This window comes from Gasterosteus aculeatus, chromosome 3 (genome assembly GCF_964276395.1).
Source record: "Gasterosteus aculeatus chromosome 3, fGasAcu3.hap1.1, whole genome shotgun sequence".
NCBI classification, from domain to species: domain Eukaryota; kingdom Metazoa; phylum Chordata; class Actinopteri; order Perciformes; family Gasterosteidae; genus Gasterosteus; species Gasterosteus aculeatus.
In genome coordinates this window covers 10,206,292-10,220,668 of record NC_135690.1, presented here as the reverse complement: position 1 = coordinate 10,220,668, position 14,377 = coordinate 10,206,292, and the positions used below count along the sequence as shown (strand labels likewise).

Here is a 14,377-nt window from a genome sequence, read left to right as displayed (position 1 = left end):
AGCGCATCATGATTTATAAACTCAAACTCTTTTCACACAGGATAGAGTAAACAAAAAGGAACTGGCAACCTGTGGACTTGTACTAAAAGTACTTGAGAGGAAGAACTGAGAACACTTTTAGGGCAGCTATGGAATTTCTTGGTGTCAAAGAGGAAGGGGAAACAACCACATGAACGTTAGTCAGAGAGGAGGTAATGCAGAAGTCGATGTAAAAAAAGTAAAATAAGGATAGACTCATTTGGTCGGGCAAATGACATTTTAAATGCATGTTGATAGCTCGTCTGGCATCATGGCAGAGATCAGTTTCAACGTGGATCACGGCTACCTGGAGGGTCTCGTTCGAGGAATGAAGGCCGGAATCCTGACTCGCGCCGACTATCACAATCTGGCTCAGTGTGACACACTCGAGGGTAAGAATGTCGTATCACACTCACGTTTTTTGCCACAGTTTAACTTGGGAATTTAGCGTTCCCAGATGTGTATCCTTTAACAAACAATGCATGTGTGGAGCTCATGTTACTTAACCTGGATCCAATTTTAAAAATCAAAATCAAAATAATACATTTTCTTACCATGGAACAAGACATTCCTTTGTTGGAGACACATACAGTGCGAATGAAGACAAATTAAATGTTTCTTCTAATTGCAGCGATATATTTACCAGCTATGTTAGTTTTTAAACAAGTGGTTCTTGGAAAGGCTCCAAAATTGCAAGTCAACACCCTGTGATGTAATCGGTATGCCTTTGGTGTGTTAGTCTTCACCAGCTGTAATGCCTTTAACAAGTTGGTTAAAGAAAGCTGTATTTGTGAATTACATATACACACGATTCAACTATTCCTCAGTAAAGCCCCCGGGGTAAAAGGGGAGAGTCGAGCACTTTGAGGCAATGCCTTTCTCTTCTCTCCTCAGACATGAAGTTGCATCTGCAGTGCACCGACTACGGGAAGACGCTGTCCTCGTCTGAAGACGACCTGACCGTGTCTCTGGTGGACAGCAAGTTGAGAGAAAACCTGGTGGCTGAATTCAGCTGCCTTCGCTCCAATGCTCTTCCTCCGCTGTCAACCTTCCTCGACTACATAACGTACGCTTCGTGTTCTCATTTCTTTAATGGCGCACAGGTCACATGACATGCCGTGTTCTTCCTCATCACTGAAGGGGAACTGTGGTTCAGATACATGTACACTTTTTTAATTGTAGTGACATTCAAAGAAAATGTATTTCTCTAAACTCTCTAAAAAACAAAGTATTTGAAATTCCAAGCGGGAAGTTAACGGTACTTGTATTCAATCTGCTCCCTGTGTTGCCATAGTTACAGCTACATGATCGACAATGTGGTGATGCTGATCACAGGGGCCCTGAAGCAGAGAGATGTGGCGGAGCTCCTCCCGCGCTGTCACCCGCTGGGAGCCTTTGACCAGATGGCCGCTGTGGGCATCGCTCGTACTCCGACCGAGCTCTACTCAGCCGTCCTGGTGGACACGCCACTAGGTAGACCCAGCAAATCATCTGCCCAGCCCTCCAGGGGCCGTAAACAGTAGCGTGAACAGTACTAATACAGGATAGTTGTTGCTAAAGTGGCTAATAACTAATATATGTTTATCGTGAGAGTGGATCTTTATGTCTGAGGGACAAAGTCTTAAATGTGGGAACTCATTTCTACTCATTTCTAAAAAAAAAATACATTTCCAAACTCAAACAGAATGATTATTGTAACATTTTACTGAAGTGTTTCTTCACACTGTGACGTGACAGGGAATTATTTCATATAATAATCATTTCATTTTGAGCATCCTAATGATATTATTCAAGATTAATCGTAACAAAATGATACAAAGAACTTACATGAATGATTCCCATTGTGTGGTTGTCACAGCTCAGTTTTTCCAGGATGCCGTATCCGAGTCGAACCTGGATGAGATGGAAGCTGAGATCCTTAGAAACAAACTGTTTAAGGTGACTTAAAAACTGCTAGATCAGGTGTGCGTTCATATAAATAAATAAATTAAAGTTAGTTTTTTAAGAGTTATAAAAGTTTTACAGTTGTGTTCTTACCTTCTGCGACTGCGGTTAAGATGGAATGTGACAGACACGTTAAGCGTCCTCGGTGAAATGATTATGTCTTGTCTTCAAAAGGCATATTTAGAGTCGTTCCACTCTTTCTGCAAGAACATTGGTGGAGCAACAAAAGATATAATGTGTCCTATCCTGGAGGTACTGTGACAATATATACTATTGAAGTTTTACATACACATATGCAGATATATGTGATATATGATTTCTGTGTGTGTGAGCTGCAGTTCGAGGCAGACAGGCGGGCCTTCATCATCACGGTGAACTCCTTCGGCACGGACCTCAGCAGTGCAGAGAGGAGCGCTTTGTATCCGGCTTGTGGGAGACTTCACCCTGAAGGGCTGTGCCTGCTGGGCGCGGCGCAGGACGCCGCGCAGGTCAAAGACGTGGCCGACCGTTACCCAGTGAGTCCGAGTCAATTTCGGTGAACTCTGAACGAGAGCATCGTAGCCGCGCTTACCCGAGTATTCAAAGCGGTCGACATTAACCGTGACCTCCCCCGCAGGCGTATAAGATCATTTTTGAAGAACCGGAGCCAGGATCAGGATTTAAGACTCTGGAGGACAGATTCTTTGAACAAGAGGTAATATAATTTATTTTTTGATGTATTATATAACTAATGGACCAAGCAACCCATTTCACATTAAAATCTGTTTGACAATTCGGGCAGCTTGCTTAAATTATTTCTACAGACAAAAAAGCTATTGCAAAGTAACTGTTTTGACAACTTGACCAGAGACAGAGCAAAAACATTCTCCTTTATCCTTTATCTTTTTTTCTCAGGTGAAACTGAACACACTTGCTTTCCTGCAGCAGTTCCACTTTGGAGTATTTTACTCTTACATCAAACTGAAGGAGCAGGAGAGTCGCAACATCGTCTGGATCGCTGAGTGTGTCACACAGAGACAGAAATCCAAGATACACAACTACATAACCATCTTCCAAGGAACTGAGCAATAGAAACGTATATCCAACATAGAGTTAAATAAATGCACTTCAATCAAAAGTATACTTGTTGATCTCTTTATTATCCTATTTTTAAGTTTGTTTGTGAGTTTTAGATACTTAGTTACTCAGTTGTTTTTATAAGAATGATAAACTAATTGCTATAGTTAGTATGTTTATGTTCACATTACAGGTACAATATCTGCATAAAGCACAAAAGTACATTCCATGAGGTATAATAATGTGTAACTATACAGTAGTGTAAAAAATACAACACAAAGCATCTAAGTAATGTAGCAAAAACAGTGGTACAAAAGTCTAATCCGTCAATTTTAGCAGCTAAGCTTCAGGCAGATGAGTCCATGAACGCCTCATCTCGGCTCTTCATTAGAATCTCTTCCCGTCATTTCTTCACTAAAACAGAAACAAAATGTCACCCACCTGGCAGCACAGTGCCATAGGTTAGACCGAAGCGTGCATGTCTTTAGTTGTATAATTGCCTAACTCACCACATGGAACAGGGACCTCTAGAGGAACGTAGTTGTGCTGGCAGAGATGAACAAAAGCAGATGCTAATCTACAGGGAGCTCTGGAGGAGCTGGACTCGCACACAGATAAGAACTGCACGGGATCCACCTGACAACAAAAAGCCACCGTGAAGATGCAGCTTGAATCGATTATGATCATGGTGCCATGCACAATACAGGGACATCCAATACATTGCCTCCTTCTCCAGACCTACAGTCTATTAGATTTGACCATTTGTTTGGCATTATTTATTCTTGAAAGGTGTCCAATGGGGTTACAGAAATATTTTTTGCGTCATCTGATCTATTGAGTGAAGGTCACTGAGTGAACACCTATTTATCAACATCACCAGTTGATCCAGTTCTTATCTTATCTGAAATTCCTAAAGAAGTAGGAGAGTCTTTTGAGCAAGAGACGTGTTTTCATAGCGTCCTTCGCATACAGTAGAACCTCATGTCACTGGTGAACTTTGTGCTCGTTGGGTAAGAAAGTATTCTCACTACTTTTTTTTCTACTCACCACCCTGAAACAGGGACTCAGCGGAGAGTCGGGGGAGGAGAACAGAAAACCACAGCTCACAGGGCTTGGCGTTGCTTTAGAATCGTTCTCTGTTACACCTCGCAGTTTCATACAATCCGGTTTCATCTGTAGACACAGAAAAAAGGATCACTGCATGTGGGGAACTTGATGCTTTTATGTCGGCAAAGCTCTACCAACAGGAATGTGCAGACACACAATTCTTATAATGTATTTATTTGATGCACAAACCTGCCAACCGTGCAGAAATCCCTCCATGTTTTCAGCCTGAGACCCATTAGGCGAAAGAAAGTCATTCCCCGCCTCATTGTCATTAGTCCCCAACACGCCGGCTGACGTGCCTGAGCGGATAAAAACACGTGACTATTAACGGCCCTGAGTGGCCGCGACCACGGACGTGTTGTTGTCGGACTACCTACCGTGCAACCATCCATCGAGAGTGAAGCTGCACACCTCAAGCGACAGGTCACATGACACCGACGCCCCCTTCTGATTGGACACTTGCACAAAGTTCGTCCCTCTTCTGACAGACACTCCGCTGTCGAGCGCGTGCGTCACAGCGTCGTTGCAGTTGGCCTTTACCTGCGACAAACATTTTACAGACACGTTGAAGTAAGCTTTTCAGGTTCTATTCTCTTAATCAAAACATTCCACAACCCTCAAAATTCCTGTTATTCTGGTTGACTGACGCATGTTTACTTTCGCCGACATCTCCACTTACCCGCCCATTGTGCTGAATGTGGATGGTGCTGTTGTTCATTCCTATCAGAAGGAGGTCGCGCTCGTCGGAACCGCTCAGCAGCGTGAATGACGGCTCAGCGCTGACGTCTTGAGCGAGGAGCAGTGGACAGGAGCCCGGGAGCTCGTACAGGTGACCATCAAATGTAACGACGAACTGATCCGCCACCAACAAAGCTCGGTCTAATAGAGAGAAGCAGAAGGAGAGACATCATTGCAATTTAATCAAGCCGGTCAAATTCTATCTATTGCTGAGAAAGTAGTCGTACGCGTAAATGGGCTGTCCATGATCTTCCTCTTGAGGCGGTAAAGTTCAGCCGTGGGCCTGACGAGGGCGATGGTCTGCAGGGGCCTCAGGAGACACTCCTCCAGAAGGATCTCCACCAGTCCGGCCTCAGACACCCCGGCCCGGGAGAGCGGCGGAAGCGGCGCCGACACAACCACTGAACACTCACTGTGAAACACCAAGAACGCCGCACTGTAAATATCTCACGTGAATTATTTTATTGCATCTCTTTTGTTCTTTTAAAAGGGAAATGCATTTTCACAACAGCCAAAAGTTTCATATTGTTTATTGATTTTCAAGAGCATATTTCATGTGGTTTGGATCTTTTTTTCTCCATGTGTGAGTCGGACGTGTGCCGAACCTCGGGGAGAATCTGTAGAGAGAAGCCAGTCGTTTCCTGACTCCGGACAGAGCCGTGGCCAGCCGGGTGTCCGCCCAGTGGTAGGTGTGCTGTCCTGCCTGGTTCACAGAGAACATGGAGCATGAAGACACACTAATGGGGGGGTTTGCACGAGTACTCGTACGCTGGTCTTATCCTGGATTTGTCCTGTGTGACTGAGTTACCTCAACATTGCTGGATTTAGCCTCTCCATCTATTCTGCATGGCCAAAATGGTATGCTAGCATGATAGTCAGAATTACATTTGACAGGTAAAACGCCTGTTTTGCTTTACGAATTTCCACACGAATCAAGTTGATTTCGCACCATAAGAGAACGAACAGAAACAACGAGGTTCAATTGGGTTTTTCGAGAATAAGAACTCGTCAGTTTTTAAATATTGGATATTATCATGCAAAACACAATAAGGTTATCCTCCAAAAACAAATGGAAAATATGCCCGCATGTAAGCACATTCCTTCATGCAGCATCTGATATGTAACCGCCATATCTACAAAATCTATTCATGAGATCGAGATAAAGGTAAATGATTGATACCGATAGTAAGAAAAAGCACCCCGTCCAGCTTTCTTACCACATCCAGAGCATCGCCGAGCATGACAACACCGGCTTTAGCCAACGAACTGAGCTGAGGGTTCTCCAGCAGCACAGGCAGGACACCCACCAGCCCGTCGGTCCACGACGAGACCGCCTCCCTCCACAGCACCTCCAACCTCTGGCCCTTCACGTCTTGGTACACGCCTGCTAGAGTGGCCAAGGGTCCTTTGGCCAGAGAACAGCACGTATTTCACCCTTCATGTGTTAAGATGGTTCATTTATAAACAGAAACTGCAGTTACTTCTCACAAGTGTGTGTGGAGTCAAAGTTCCCCCGACAAGTACGCGATTCTGTGATTACATAATAAAATAACTAAAACTGAGACGGAAGAGATGCGTTTCCTGCGTCGGATAATGACACAAAGCAAGAAAAGAACAGTGTGTTATGTTGAGTGTCTCAATGAGATTACATTTCTGCCTGAGAGGGAAGGACGGGAGAAACAAGACACCAGGAGGGGGTGATGGGGGCGACGGGGGGGGTGATATCTCCTCTATCTGCTCTCTCAATCGCTTTGTCCGATTATCCTCATGTGTCTGGACTCACTCCTCAGCTCCTGTTGTCCCAGCAGGGAGGCGTGCTGCAGCAGGCCGAGAAAGCGAGGCAGGCTGTGGGTCAGAAGTCGACGCGGGGGGCAGTCCTGCCACAGCGCCAGCAGCCCCCCGCTGCCTCTGTGCTCCAGAAGAGTCTCTGCTCGCTGCGTAACATGAAGGGCCGCGGCGCTCAGCTCCTGGAGCCACGCGCTGTCCCTGGACTGCGGAAAGGTTTGCAACGAAATTGAATTTGAAATGTATTCAGTAAACGTTAAACATGGATCATTATCATTGGCTGAGCTTGAACCGCTGCATGCAGCGTTCACATTAAGTCTCCCGCGGCAGTTACCTGCCGCCTGAATTCAAAGAGGAGATGATGCAATGTTTTGATTCTCTTCAGCAACTTATCCCGCATCTGAGAGCTCAAATACTGAAGCCGCGCCTGTGAAGAGAACAACACACGGTGAGTCAAAGCGGCATGTCGTGGTAAAACATGTGTCAGCTTCTGTTGTTTTGTTGGTACCTCCAATGCAGTTAGACCTTCCAAACAGCCACTGGCTCGCAGCATCAGCCTCTGGCTGACTGATCCTACAGCGACTCGGCCCAGAGTCTGAGGTTTGCCGCTGCCTTCCCTTTTCTGCACATCCAGCGTCAAACTGAGATTTCGTCCCACGCACGCCGCTGCAGTGACGTCCTCGGTCAGACCTGGACACGGACGGATTGAGGTTCTTCACCGTCTTAGTTTGAATGAAGATGGTTTTTGCGGAAGGTGATTCTGGGTTTACCGTTCATGTAACCTGCTGTGGTCTGAAGACAGTGTCCCTCTGCCGTCCCGTTCAGCCAGATCTTCTCTCTGCGGTCCAGTCGGGCCTGCAGCTGTAGACCAGAGCGCCCGGGCCAAGACAGGGTGCTGCCCCCCACCTCCATGGTCCAATTACCAATCCTAGACTGTGAAGTGTACACACACACACACACACACACACACACACACACACATGTTGAGCTATTTATATGAGTAAACTTTAAAGATTCAGTCATTGTGGTTTTATGGGGGATTATCGGACTATTTCTTGCATTAAAGCATTAAAACTCATCTATTCTAGGCCAATAGTTGAGAATCAAAGAAATACATGAGATATAGTCGGCACAAACCTTCCATTAAATTAGCTTTGTTTTAGATGTTTGTTTTGGAGTTGTAATTCTAATGTAACTTACCATACATTTATAAAATATGAATATTATCAATTAATGATATTTTAAGTAATCATTTTATCAGCAATTGGTCATTGTGACATAGGAACACTTAAAATGTTAAATTCAGTGTAGATTGCTGCATTAACGTTTGTCTTGGATTGTGATTTCCATACACATCATTGCAGTTTGTGTGAGTTGGAACACTGGTGCATTTGTCTTTAAAGACTATATATCTAAAAAACTGCCTTCTTATCTTATCTGCTTGACTGAATCCTGAAACTATCCACAGCTGCAACCTTCAGGCAAGCAGACCAGTTATCTACGTCACTCATTGATATAGTATCTGGTTGATATAAGCTTTTAAAAGCTTATTTGCACTTGGATTTTGTCACTTTAAAGCAGATTATTTCATAACTGTGAAAGACTACAAAAACAGGATAACGAACTACTTGACCTCAGAACACCATTAACTTATTGGTTGATGCAATCTACTGCGTTTTAACTTTGTTGCCTCTTAGTTTTCTGGTATTTACTTTTTTTTTAAATGTGTGTTGCGCATAAATCTCTGCTGTTTTATAATGTAATATATCTGCAGAATGTCACCGGGCAACATGCTGGGTGAAATAAAGGAAAAACAAAAACACATTAACACTTTACACTCTTCTTACACTCTATGCTAAAAGGTATTGTTCCTCACAGGGAGACAGGAAACCAAAAGCACGGGATGAAACAGCGGCGCGAACAAGCCCTGCGTACAGAGTGCTTTATAATCCACTTCTCATAATGCCTTATCACTAGGATGTCCGGGCCGCAATGCAATAAAGCCGTCACACCCAATGACACGACACTGACTTGACATGTTGTGTTCAACCAAAGGTCTTGAATGAGAAACATTATCGTTCATTATTGATTGTTCACCTCAGCGAACAGAGACACGTTGGAGCTCTGAGCAGTAGAGGAGTTGGTCAAGGCAACGGTGAGGCTGCACTGGTGGGGCCGTCCCGTCACCGAGAGACGAGACTGTGTGTACAGCAGCTCCTCCCCCGAGTTCACTCTGTGAGATCCTGACCACGACAAAGTCTGGGAGAAACACACAGGATGGAGGGTGAACGACAGCTGAAGAAAATGAAGAAGAGCAACAGAAGAAGAAAGTCGCGGTGAAAAAATACTTTTCTGCATGGACGGACATTCAGACGCACAAAAACACACTGTTACTCGTGCATACCGACGGAGAGATCGCTGCACAGGGAGAAAGGCAGAAACAAGCATGCGGTTGCGTTGGCTCACAGGCTGTGGGGGGCACAGGCCCAGCAATACTGTGTGCTCCAAGCGATCCCGCAGGTTGGTCTGAATCTTAGTCAGGAGTGTGTGCGACGGACAGGGTGCAGGGGAGACTCTGTCCAGGCCGACGTTGACCTGGAGGCTGTGCATTCCCCGCCGACCCCTCTAGAAACGCAGCACAGACACACAAACATCAGCCATCTGCCATCGACGGACGAGAGTTCACCTCATGGGCAGCCGTGGCTTTTCAGGGTACCTGGTACTTCAGGCCTTGCCTGACGCTCCGGTTGTCCCATCTTAGCTCTGCATTCTGTGAATACAAGTTGCCCTCCTGACCCACTGACGCGCAACCTTTAACCAAAGACACTCCCATCTACACACAGACATGCACACACACAGGTCAAGTGGTTGGGTACTTAATAAAGACTTGTCATACAGACTCCCACGAGGAGTTTACTACTTAAAAGAGTCCACAAACCTGTGAGGAGAACAGAGCGCATGCCTGCCCCCTGCTGGAGTTGTTCTGCCACTGTTTGTTGAGGGTGACGGAGATATTGACGGGGCCCTCCGCGCTGTCCCACAACAGACGGGTCTGCATGCACAGTAAAAAATCATGATTTTACCATCTTGAAAAGAAATCGCTCAGTAAACTATGCTTAATTATGGTGATTACCAATCATGTAGTTTCACTTAAGTAAACAGCGTTATACATGATTTTAAGTAAACCAGGAAAACAGTCACCTCTAGATAGAGGTAAAGAATACTGCTTCAAATCGCAAATGTGCCGAGTTGTCAAAAAACTGTTGGGTTAAACGAACAGCCGAGATAATACATGTTCTCCTGGTGGAAATTGAAGAGGCACACGCGTGGCGGCGTACTTGGTGGCTGCTGCGCTGTTCCCTCAGTGAGCTGTGTGACAGTGTGTGGAAGGACGTCTGGCTGAGTGTGGAGGAGAAAGGCTGTTTCAGCTCCAGTTTGGTCTCATTCGCCTCCTCTGATCGACTCCACCAGCTCAGAGCTCTGACCTTCATGTTGTTTTTAGAATGCAAGACATGGGTTTTCAATTCAAGTGGATCAGGTTCATTCGTTTTTTTAATAAAAACTTTCAATGCATTTACAGCATTTAAAATGATCCATTTGGAGAGGCTTACAAGACTCATTTAAATGAAGCACATTATCATGACAAACTTTGTAGACTCTGACCTGCTGCAGCCGGCCATGCCTCGTCCAGTCCAGTAAAACACTGTCAAGTCGGCCACGTAAGGAACGCTCAAGAGTCACCTCCAAACTAGTCCAACGGGGGACGCACTTGATCTGAACTGAAGTTAAGAACAAGAGAAAAACATTAAAGATCTGTAGTCTGACAAACCGGTACGTCACTCATCAATAGCTGCTTTTTATTTTTAGACGCCACTATTTTGTCCCCGAGATGGTTCTAATCTGGTCTGTTATAGTTTACCCTTCAGGGTCTGGTTCCCCATCTCCGGTGCTGGAGGAGAAGAATAGAGACCAGACAAGATGAACTCCTGGCCTCCCCACACAGCCCCATGTTGGACCCGGTGGCTCCAGTTCCTGGCCTCGTACGTCGTCCTGACTGCGACGGCCCGGGGGAGCGGCTTCAACTACAGAACCAAGGATATGGATGCGTCGTGATGTTCAGAGTGCGGAAAGTCCAAACGTCTATCAGACCATGACCAAGTGCACTCATGTAGATCTGTAAAGAGACATTTGTGCTCAGAAATACCTGTGGGTATGAGTGTTTGAGCTCTAGAGCCTGTCTGTATCCGCTCTCTATGGCTGCTAGCTCCCCCAAAGCCCACAGCCTCCGCCTGCCTGTCAACACCTCCACCCAACCTGCCACGCTGGACTGAGTCCGGTTCAGCTGGAGCAAAGGAGGAGAGATGGCAACATGAGTTGTGTGTGACTTGCACATCGAACTAAAAAAATGGTCCTGCTTAATTCTTGATTTAATATGATTTAATAAGGGGGTCCCACCTGGGAGTGAACATTGAGCTGAGAAGGCAGGTAAAGCAACATCCTGGGAATAGAGTGGACCACCTTCACCATCAGGTCCTTGCTGGACAAGAGAACATCTGTCACCTAAAGTAAGTGTGCATGCATGTGCACACTTACACATGTGTAAGTAGGCTATTTTGTTCGCCTGTAACCAATAAGGCGAAGTGGCCCATGGTGGATTAGGCGTGTGTGTTGCTTAGTACCTATGAGGCGAGTGATGTCCCTGAATGATAAGTGCCAGTGAGGAGCTGAGTTCAGGGTTCACAGCCATGGAGCACCTCAGCTGGGACTCGGTAAGTCTTCCCCAGGCCTCCACCTGCGTCCACAGTCACACAGAGATAGTCGGCACAGAGGAGCAAAGCTGTGGCAATTTTGAGAGGATGTCACCTTCACCTGTAAAGCAGGGTTAGTTGATCCCCGTTCGAAGTGTTTTAGTGTGACTCTGGCCTCCTTGGACCCTCTGTGGGCGCCCCAGCCTCCTACATCCCCCACAACTCGGACTCTCCAGTCGTGATAGTGAATGTCGACCGAGGCGCTCCGAATCGGACCTGCACAGAGCATCGGTACGGGTGGTAAAAGGTCAGATCTGGTGTCATCAGAATACAAACTGTCTCAAAGCGCTGTCTGCATTTAAGTAATGAAATATTCACTTCAAGTTTATGCTCGTCAAGTCAACTGAGCTGATCAGACTTTGACTGCAGTCGAATGAATAGAGGGAAAATAAAGACGTACAATAATTATGATATCAAAAAATTAATATTAAAACCCAAATATGAAATCCAATTGTCAATGCCATCAGACCTTTGAAGTGAGCCGTCAGGGAACTGTCCAGGCGTTGCTGCATCCCGGATTGATTGGAAGCTGGTGGAAAGTAGGACAACAGCAGGCTGAGACGCCCGCCGGCCAAAGACACATTCAAACCGGAGGAGAGCAGATTGTGTCCGTCCACAGTGAGCTCAACACGAGACTGATGTTCAGAGAACACTCCCTGGATGGAACACAGGCCCTTTGAGAAGAAAATAAGGGGAGAGGGATTTGTTTTTTCCCCCCAATTATACAGATACAAATATACAATATAAAAATACATTAAAAAGCCCAAATGTAAAATGTTACCTCTATATTAATTGGCAGTCCTCGGTCCTGTAGCCACGACCAGCTGTGCCACATGCTTCCTCTTACCTCTTTGGTAATTGGGAGACATTTCATCTCAAGGCTCATCCCTGCCTGCGTTCCTCCAAACTGTATCGTCAAGGTCGTCCGGCCAACGGAGCCGAGCTCTACCTGCACACACAGTCACTGTGATTCCAACCACCTGAGGGATGGTACACCTTCGTTCTGAGAGACGTTTCAAAAAGCCCATTAACTGTCAGCTCGTGGTGGTCGGGGTTGAGTTTCTAACCTGGATGCTGTTGTTTGCAGGGACTCCGAGTTTCTCCAGAAAGTTCACTGTGTGTCTAAAATGACTCTTCACTCTGACCGTTTCAGACATCTTGGAAACTGAAATCTCTTGAGTTATCTGTAAAACATTCAGGGTATTGACTGCAGCAGCTGTTCCTACATGCACTGGCAGTTTGCTGTGGATATGAGTTCAAATACAGTAGATCGTTAAACTTCTGGCTAAATGGCTAAACTTCAGGGTCGTGAGACCTCAAAAATCCCAAAAGACGGTTTCATAGAGTCCTACCTTTTGGTTTCCTGCATTGCTGTGTACTAGATAATAGTATGAGCCGTTGCCATGGCTCCCAGAATTCATTGTTACCGCAACATTAACAGGGAGACCCAGCTTTTCCAACAGGGCCACAGAGTGGCTTAGATTAAGCAATGCTTCGTTTTTATCCTGGGGAAACAAAGGCATTGAACTGTGATGGATGGCTTCACATCCCGTGTCAGAATCTTTGTATCACAAGTGCTTTTTGAAGGCTAATAATTAAATCACAAATACTTTCATGTATTTTCACACCTTAGTTTTCCCAAGGGCCACTGAAGCCTTTAACTCTGTTTCGTCCATCACCATGGAGACCTGAGATGCTGCATGAGTGGGTGAGACAGCCAACGACACACAGGACTCCATCTTGTCCGGACCATCCCATCCCTGCAAACATGATTAGTAAGTGATACGGTGAAGTCATTGTAGCTTAAATAGGCCTACGATCATGTGGTGCGTTCACTCTACCCGAATCACTGTACAGTTGTTGTGATACACCAGCGACCCCTGCAGGCCTGGTTGTGACATCAGCGCTGCCCTGGCTCCAACAGTGCACTCCTCCATCTGAATGACAGCTTCAGTCTCATATCGATGTTCTCCGCCCCTACAGGTGACTTTCAGTCTGCTGTGCTCTGGTAAATGGTGGAGAAGGTTGTGAATGAGCTCGCCCTCCACACTGAGCTCCGGCCGGGCACTTGCATTTAGCCTCAGGAAAGCCATTTTGCCCCCCAGATTGGTGTCCACCGTCGCAGTCCAGACACCGAGGGGGTCCTGCCAAACTGAGCCGTTCAAATGGGCCTAGCAAGGAGAGAACGTCAATGTCATTAGGGCAAAAAAAAGAATACATCTCACTCAAGACCTGGCTGGGGAGGGTTATTCTTCCTCCAAATCACAATTATATGCATTTGGATTTTGCAGGAACATCACAGACTGTGCTTCTCCTGACAGGTCTGAATGTCTGTGGGGAAAAGGGTCTCCTGTAGTGTTGAGCTTAGGCAATCAAAAATGTCTGAAACAGGAGCTAGATTACATTCAGACCTGTAACTGTTAAATGAAAACTAACACACCAAGTTGACTCGCAGACACGACAGAGTTCCCAAATAAATTAGGGGGTGGAATGTTTGATAAAATTAAACTTTACGCTTTAGTACATAAAAACCTACAGCACCTGTAACATCGGGCACTTTGACTCCAGAGCCCAGAGCCAGTGTGTCCTTCCCTTGGTCTTTACGTCTCTATTGGCCCGGACGTAACATGACCCGGCCTTAATGAACAGGGACCCAGCTTGCTCAGGGCCACGGGGAGCAGTGGCCTCTGCAGTGATCATCCGGGGCACACCTCGACTCCTCAGACCAACGAAGGAGTGTGCGAGCGTCCCAGAGAAACCCGGAGGACTGCAGGATTGACTCAGCTCCAGGGAGACGTCCTGGCTGCCGGCCCTCAGAGAGGAGGTCAAAGTACGCTGGCAGGGTGCGACTGACAGGAGGCCCTGCAGCGCCAGCGACGCCGGGAGGAGCGTTCCCTGTGGCACACATATGTGGAGGATGT

General features: G+C 46.3%; 2 protein-coding genes and 1 long non-coding RNA gene across 3 annotated transcripts in view; 2 read left to right on the top strand and 1 right to left on the bottom strand.

The window, feature by feature from the left end:
- Positions 1 to 147: 147 nt before the first annotated feature.
- Positions 148 to 3,079, top strand: LOC120815849 (V-type proton ATPase subunit d 1). The gene is made up of 8 exons (XM_040170881.2): positions 148 to 410; positions 913 to 1,084; positions 1,313 to 1,491; positions 1,877 to 1,956; positions 2,137 to 2,214; positions 2,301 to 2,477; positions 2,579 to 2,656; positions 2,857 to 3,079. Exons 1-8 carry the CDS (start codon positions 263 to 265, stop codon positions 3,031 to 3,033), a joined length of 1,089 nt encoding a protein of 362 aa, XP_040026815.2. The 5' UTR covers positions 148 to 262; the 3' UTR covers positions 3,034 to 3,079.
- Positions 3,080 to 3,082: 3 nt separating this feature from the next.
- LOC120815845 (uncharacterized) overlaps positions 3,083 to 14,377 on the bottom strand; it is a 29,095-nt gene continuing 17,800 nt past the window's right edge. Inside the window, exons 44-74 of the mRNA XM_078099116.1 lie at positions 13,998 to 14,351; positions 13,298 to 13,627; positions 13,085 to 13,216; positions 12,809 to 12,961; positions 12,524 to 12,640; positions 12,304 to 12,405; positions 11,926 to 12,130; positions 11,518 to 11,672; positions 11,328 to 11,440; positions 11,104 to 11,185; positions 10,853 to 10,990; positions 10,568 to 10,730; positions 10,312 to 10,427; positions 9,987 to 10,133; positions 9,587 to 9,700; positions 9,365 to 9,481; positions 9,115 to 9,273; positions 8,746 to 8,907; positions 7,419 to 7,581; positions 7,157 to 7,338; positions 6,983 to 7,075; positions 6,647 to 6,854; positions 6,081 to 6,268; positions 5,469 to 5,566; positions 5,091 to 5,275; positions 4,805 to 5,004; positions 4,503 to 4,665; positions 4,315 to 4,424; positions 4,066 to 4,191; positions 3,528 to 3,654; positions 3,083 to 3,432 (exon numbers count right to left, since the gene is read on the bottom strand). Of these exons, the coding sequence (XP_077955242.1) occupies positions 3,422 to 3,432; positions 3,528 to 3,654; positions 4,066 to 4,191; positions 4,315 to 4,424; positions 4,503 to 4,665; positions 4,805 to 5,004; positions 5,091 to 5,275; positions 5,469 to 5,566; positions 6,081 to 6,268; positions 6,647 to 6,854; positions 6,983 to 7,075; positions 7,157 to 7,338; positions 7,419 to 7,581; positions 8,746 to 8,907; positions 9,115 to 9,273; positions 9,365 to 9,481; positions 9,587 to 9,700; positions 9,987 to 10,133; positions 10,312 to 10,427; positions 10,568 to 10,730; positions 10,853 to 10,990; positions 11,104 to 11,185; positions 11,328 to 11,440; positions 11,518 to 11,672; positions 11,926 to 12,130; positions 12,304 to 12,405; positions 12,524 to 12,640; positions 12,809 to 12,961; positions 13,085 to 13,216; positions 13,298 to 13,627; positions 13,998 to 14,351 (4,713 nt within the window). The 3' untranslated portion in view covers positions 3,083 to 3,421. The remainder of the gene's footprint in view (positions 3,433 to 3,527; positions 3,655 to 4,065; positions 4,192 to 4,314; positions 4,425 to 4,502; positions 4,666 to 4,804; positions 5,005 to 5,090; positions 5,276 to 5,468; positions 5,567 to 6,080; positions 6,269 to 6,646; positions 6,855 to 6,982; positions 7,076 to 7,156; positions 7,339 to 7,418; positions 7,582 to 8,745; positions 8,908 to 9,114; positions 9,274 to 9,364; positions 9,482 to 9,586; positions 9,701 to 9,986; positions 10,134 to 10,311; positions 10,428 to 10,567; positions 10,731 to 10,852; positions 10,991 to 11,103; positions 11,186 to 11,327; positions 11,441 to 11,517; positions 11,673 to 11,925; positions 12,131 to 12,303; positions 12,406 to 12,523; positions 12,641 to 12,808; positions 12,962 to 13,084; positions 13,217 to 13,297; positions 13,628 to 13,997; positions 14,352 to 14,377) is intronic.
- Positions 6,725 to 8,476, top strand: LOC144405503 (uncharacterized). The gene is made up of 2 exons (XR_013467118.1): positions 6,725 to 6,864; positions 7,034 to 8,476. It is a non-coding gene; the product is annotated as an uncharacterized LOC144405503 (long non-coding RNA).

What these genes read in the sequence shown, in the direction of transcription:
- LOC120815849 (XM_040170881.2), top strand. Translation starts at nt 263, where the DNA reads ATGCATGTTGATAGCTCGTCTGGCATCATGGCAGAGATCAGTTTCAAC. An exon ending in TCAGTGTGACACACTCGAGG is followed by an intron (nt 411 to 912) that starts GTAAGAATGTCG and finishes TTCTCTCCTCAG; the next exon opens with ACATGAAGTTGCATCTGCAG. An exon ending in TAATGTGTCCTATCCTGGAG is followed by an intron (nt 2,215 to 2,300) that starts GTACTGTGACAA and finishes TGTGAGCTGCAG; the next exon opens with TTCGAGGCAGACAGGCGGGC.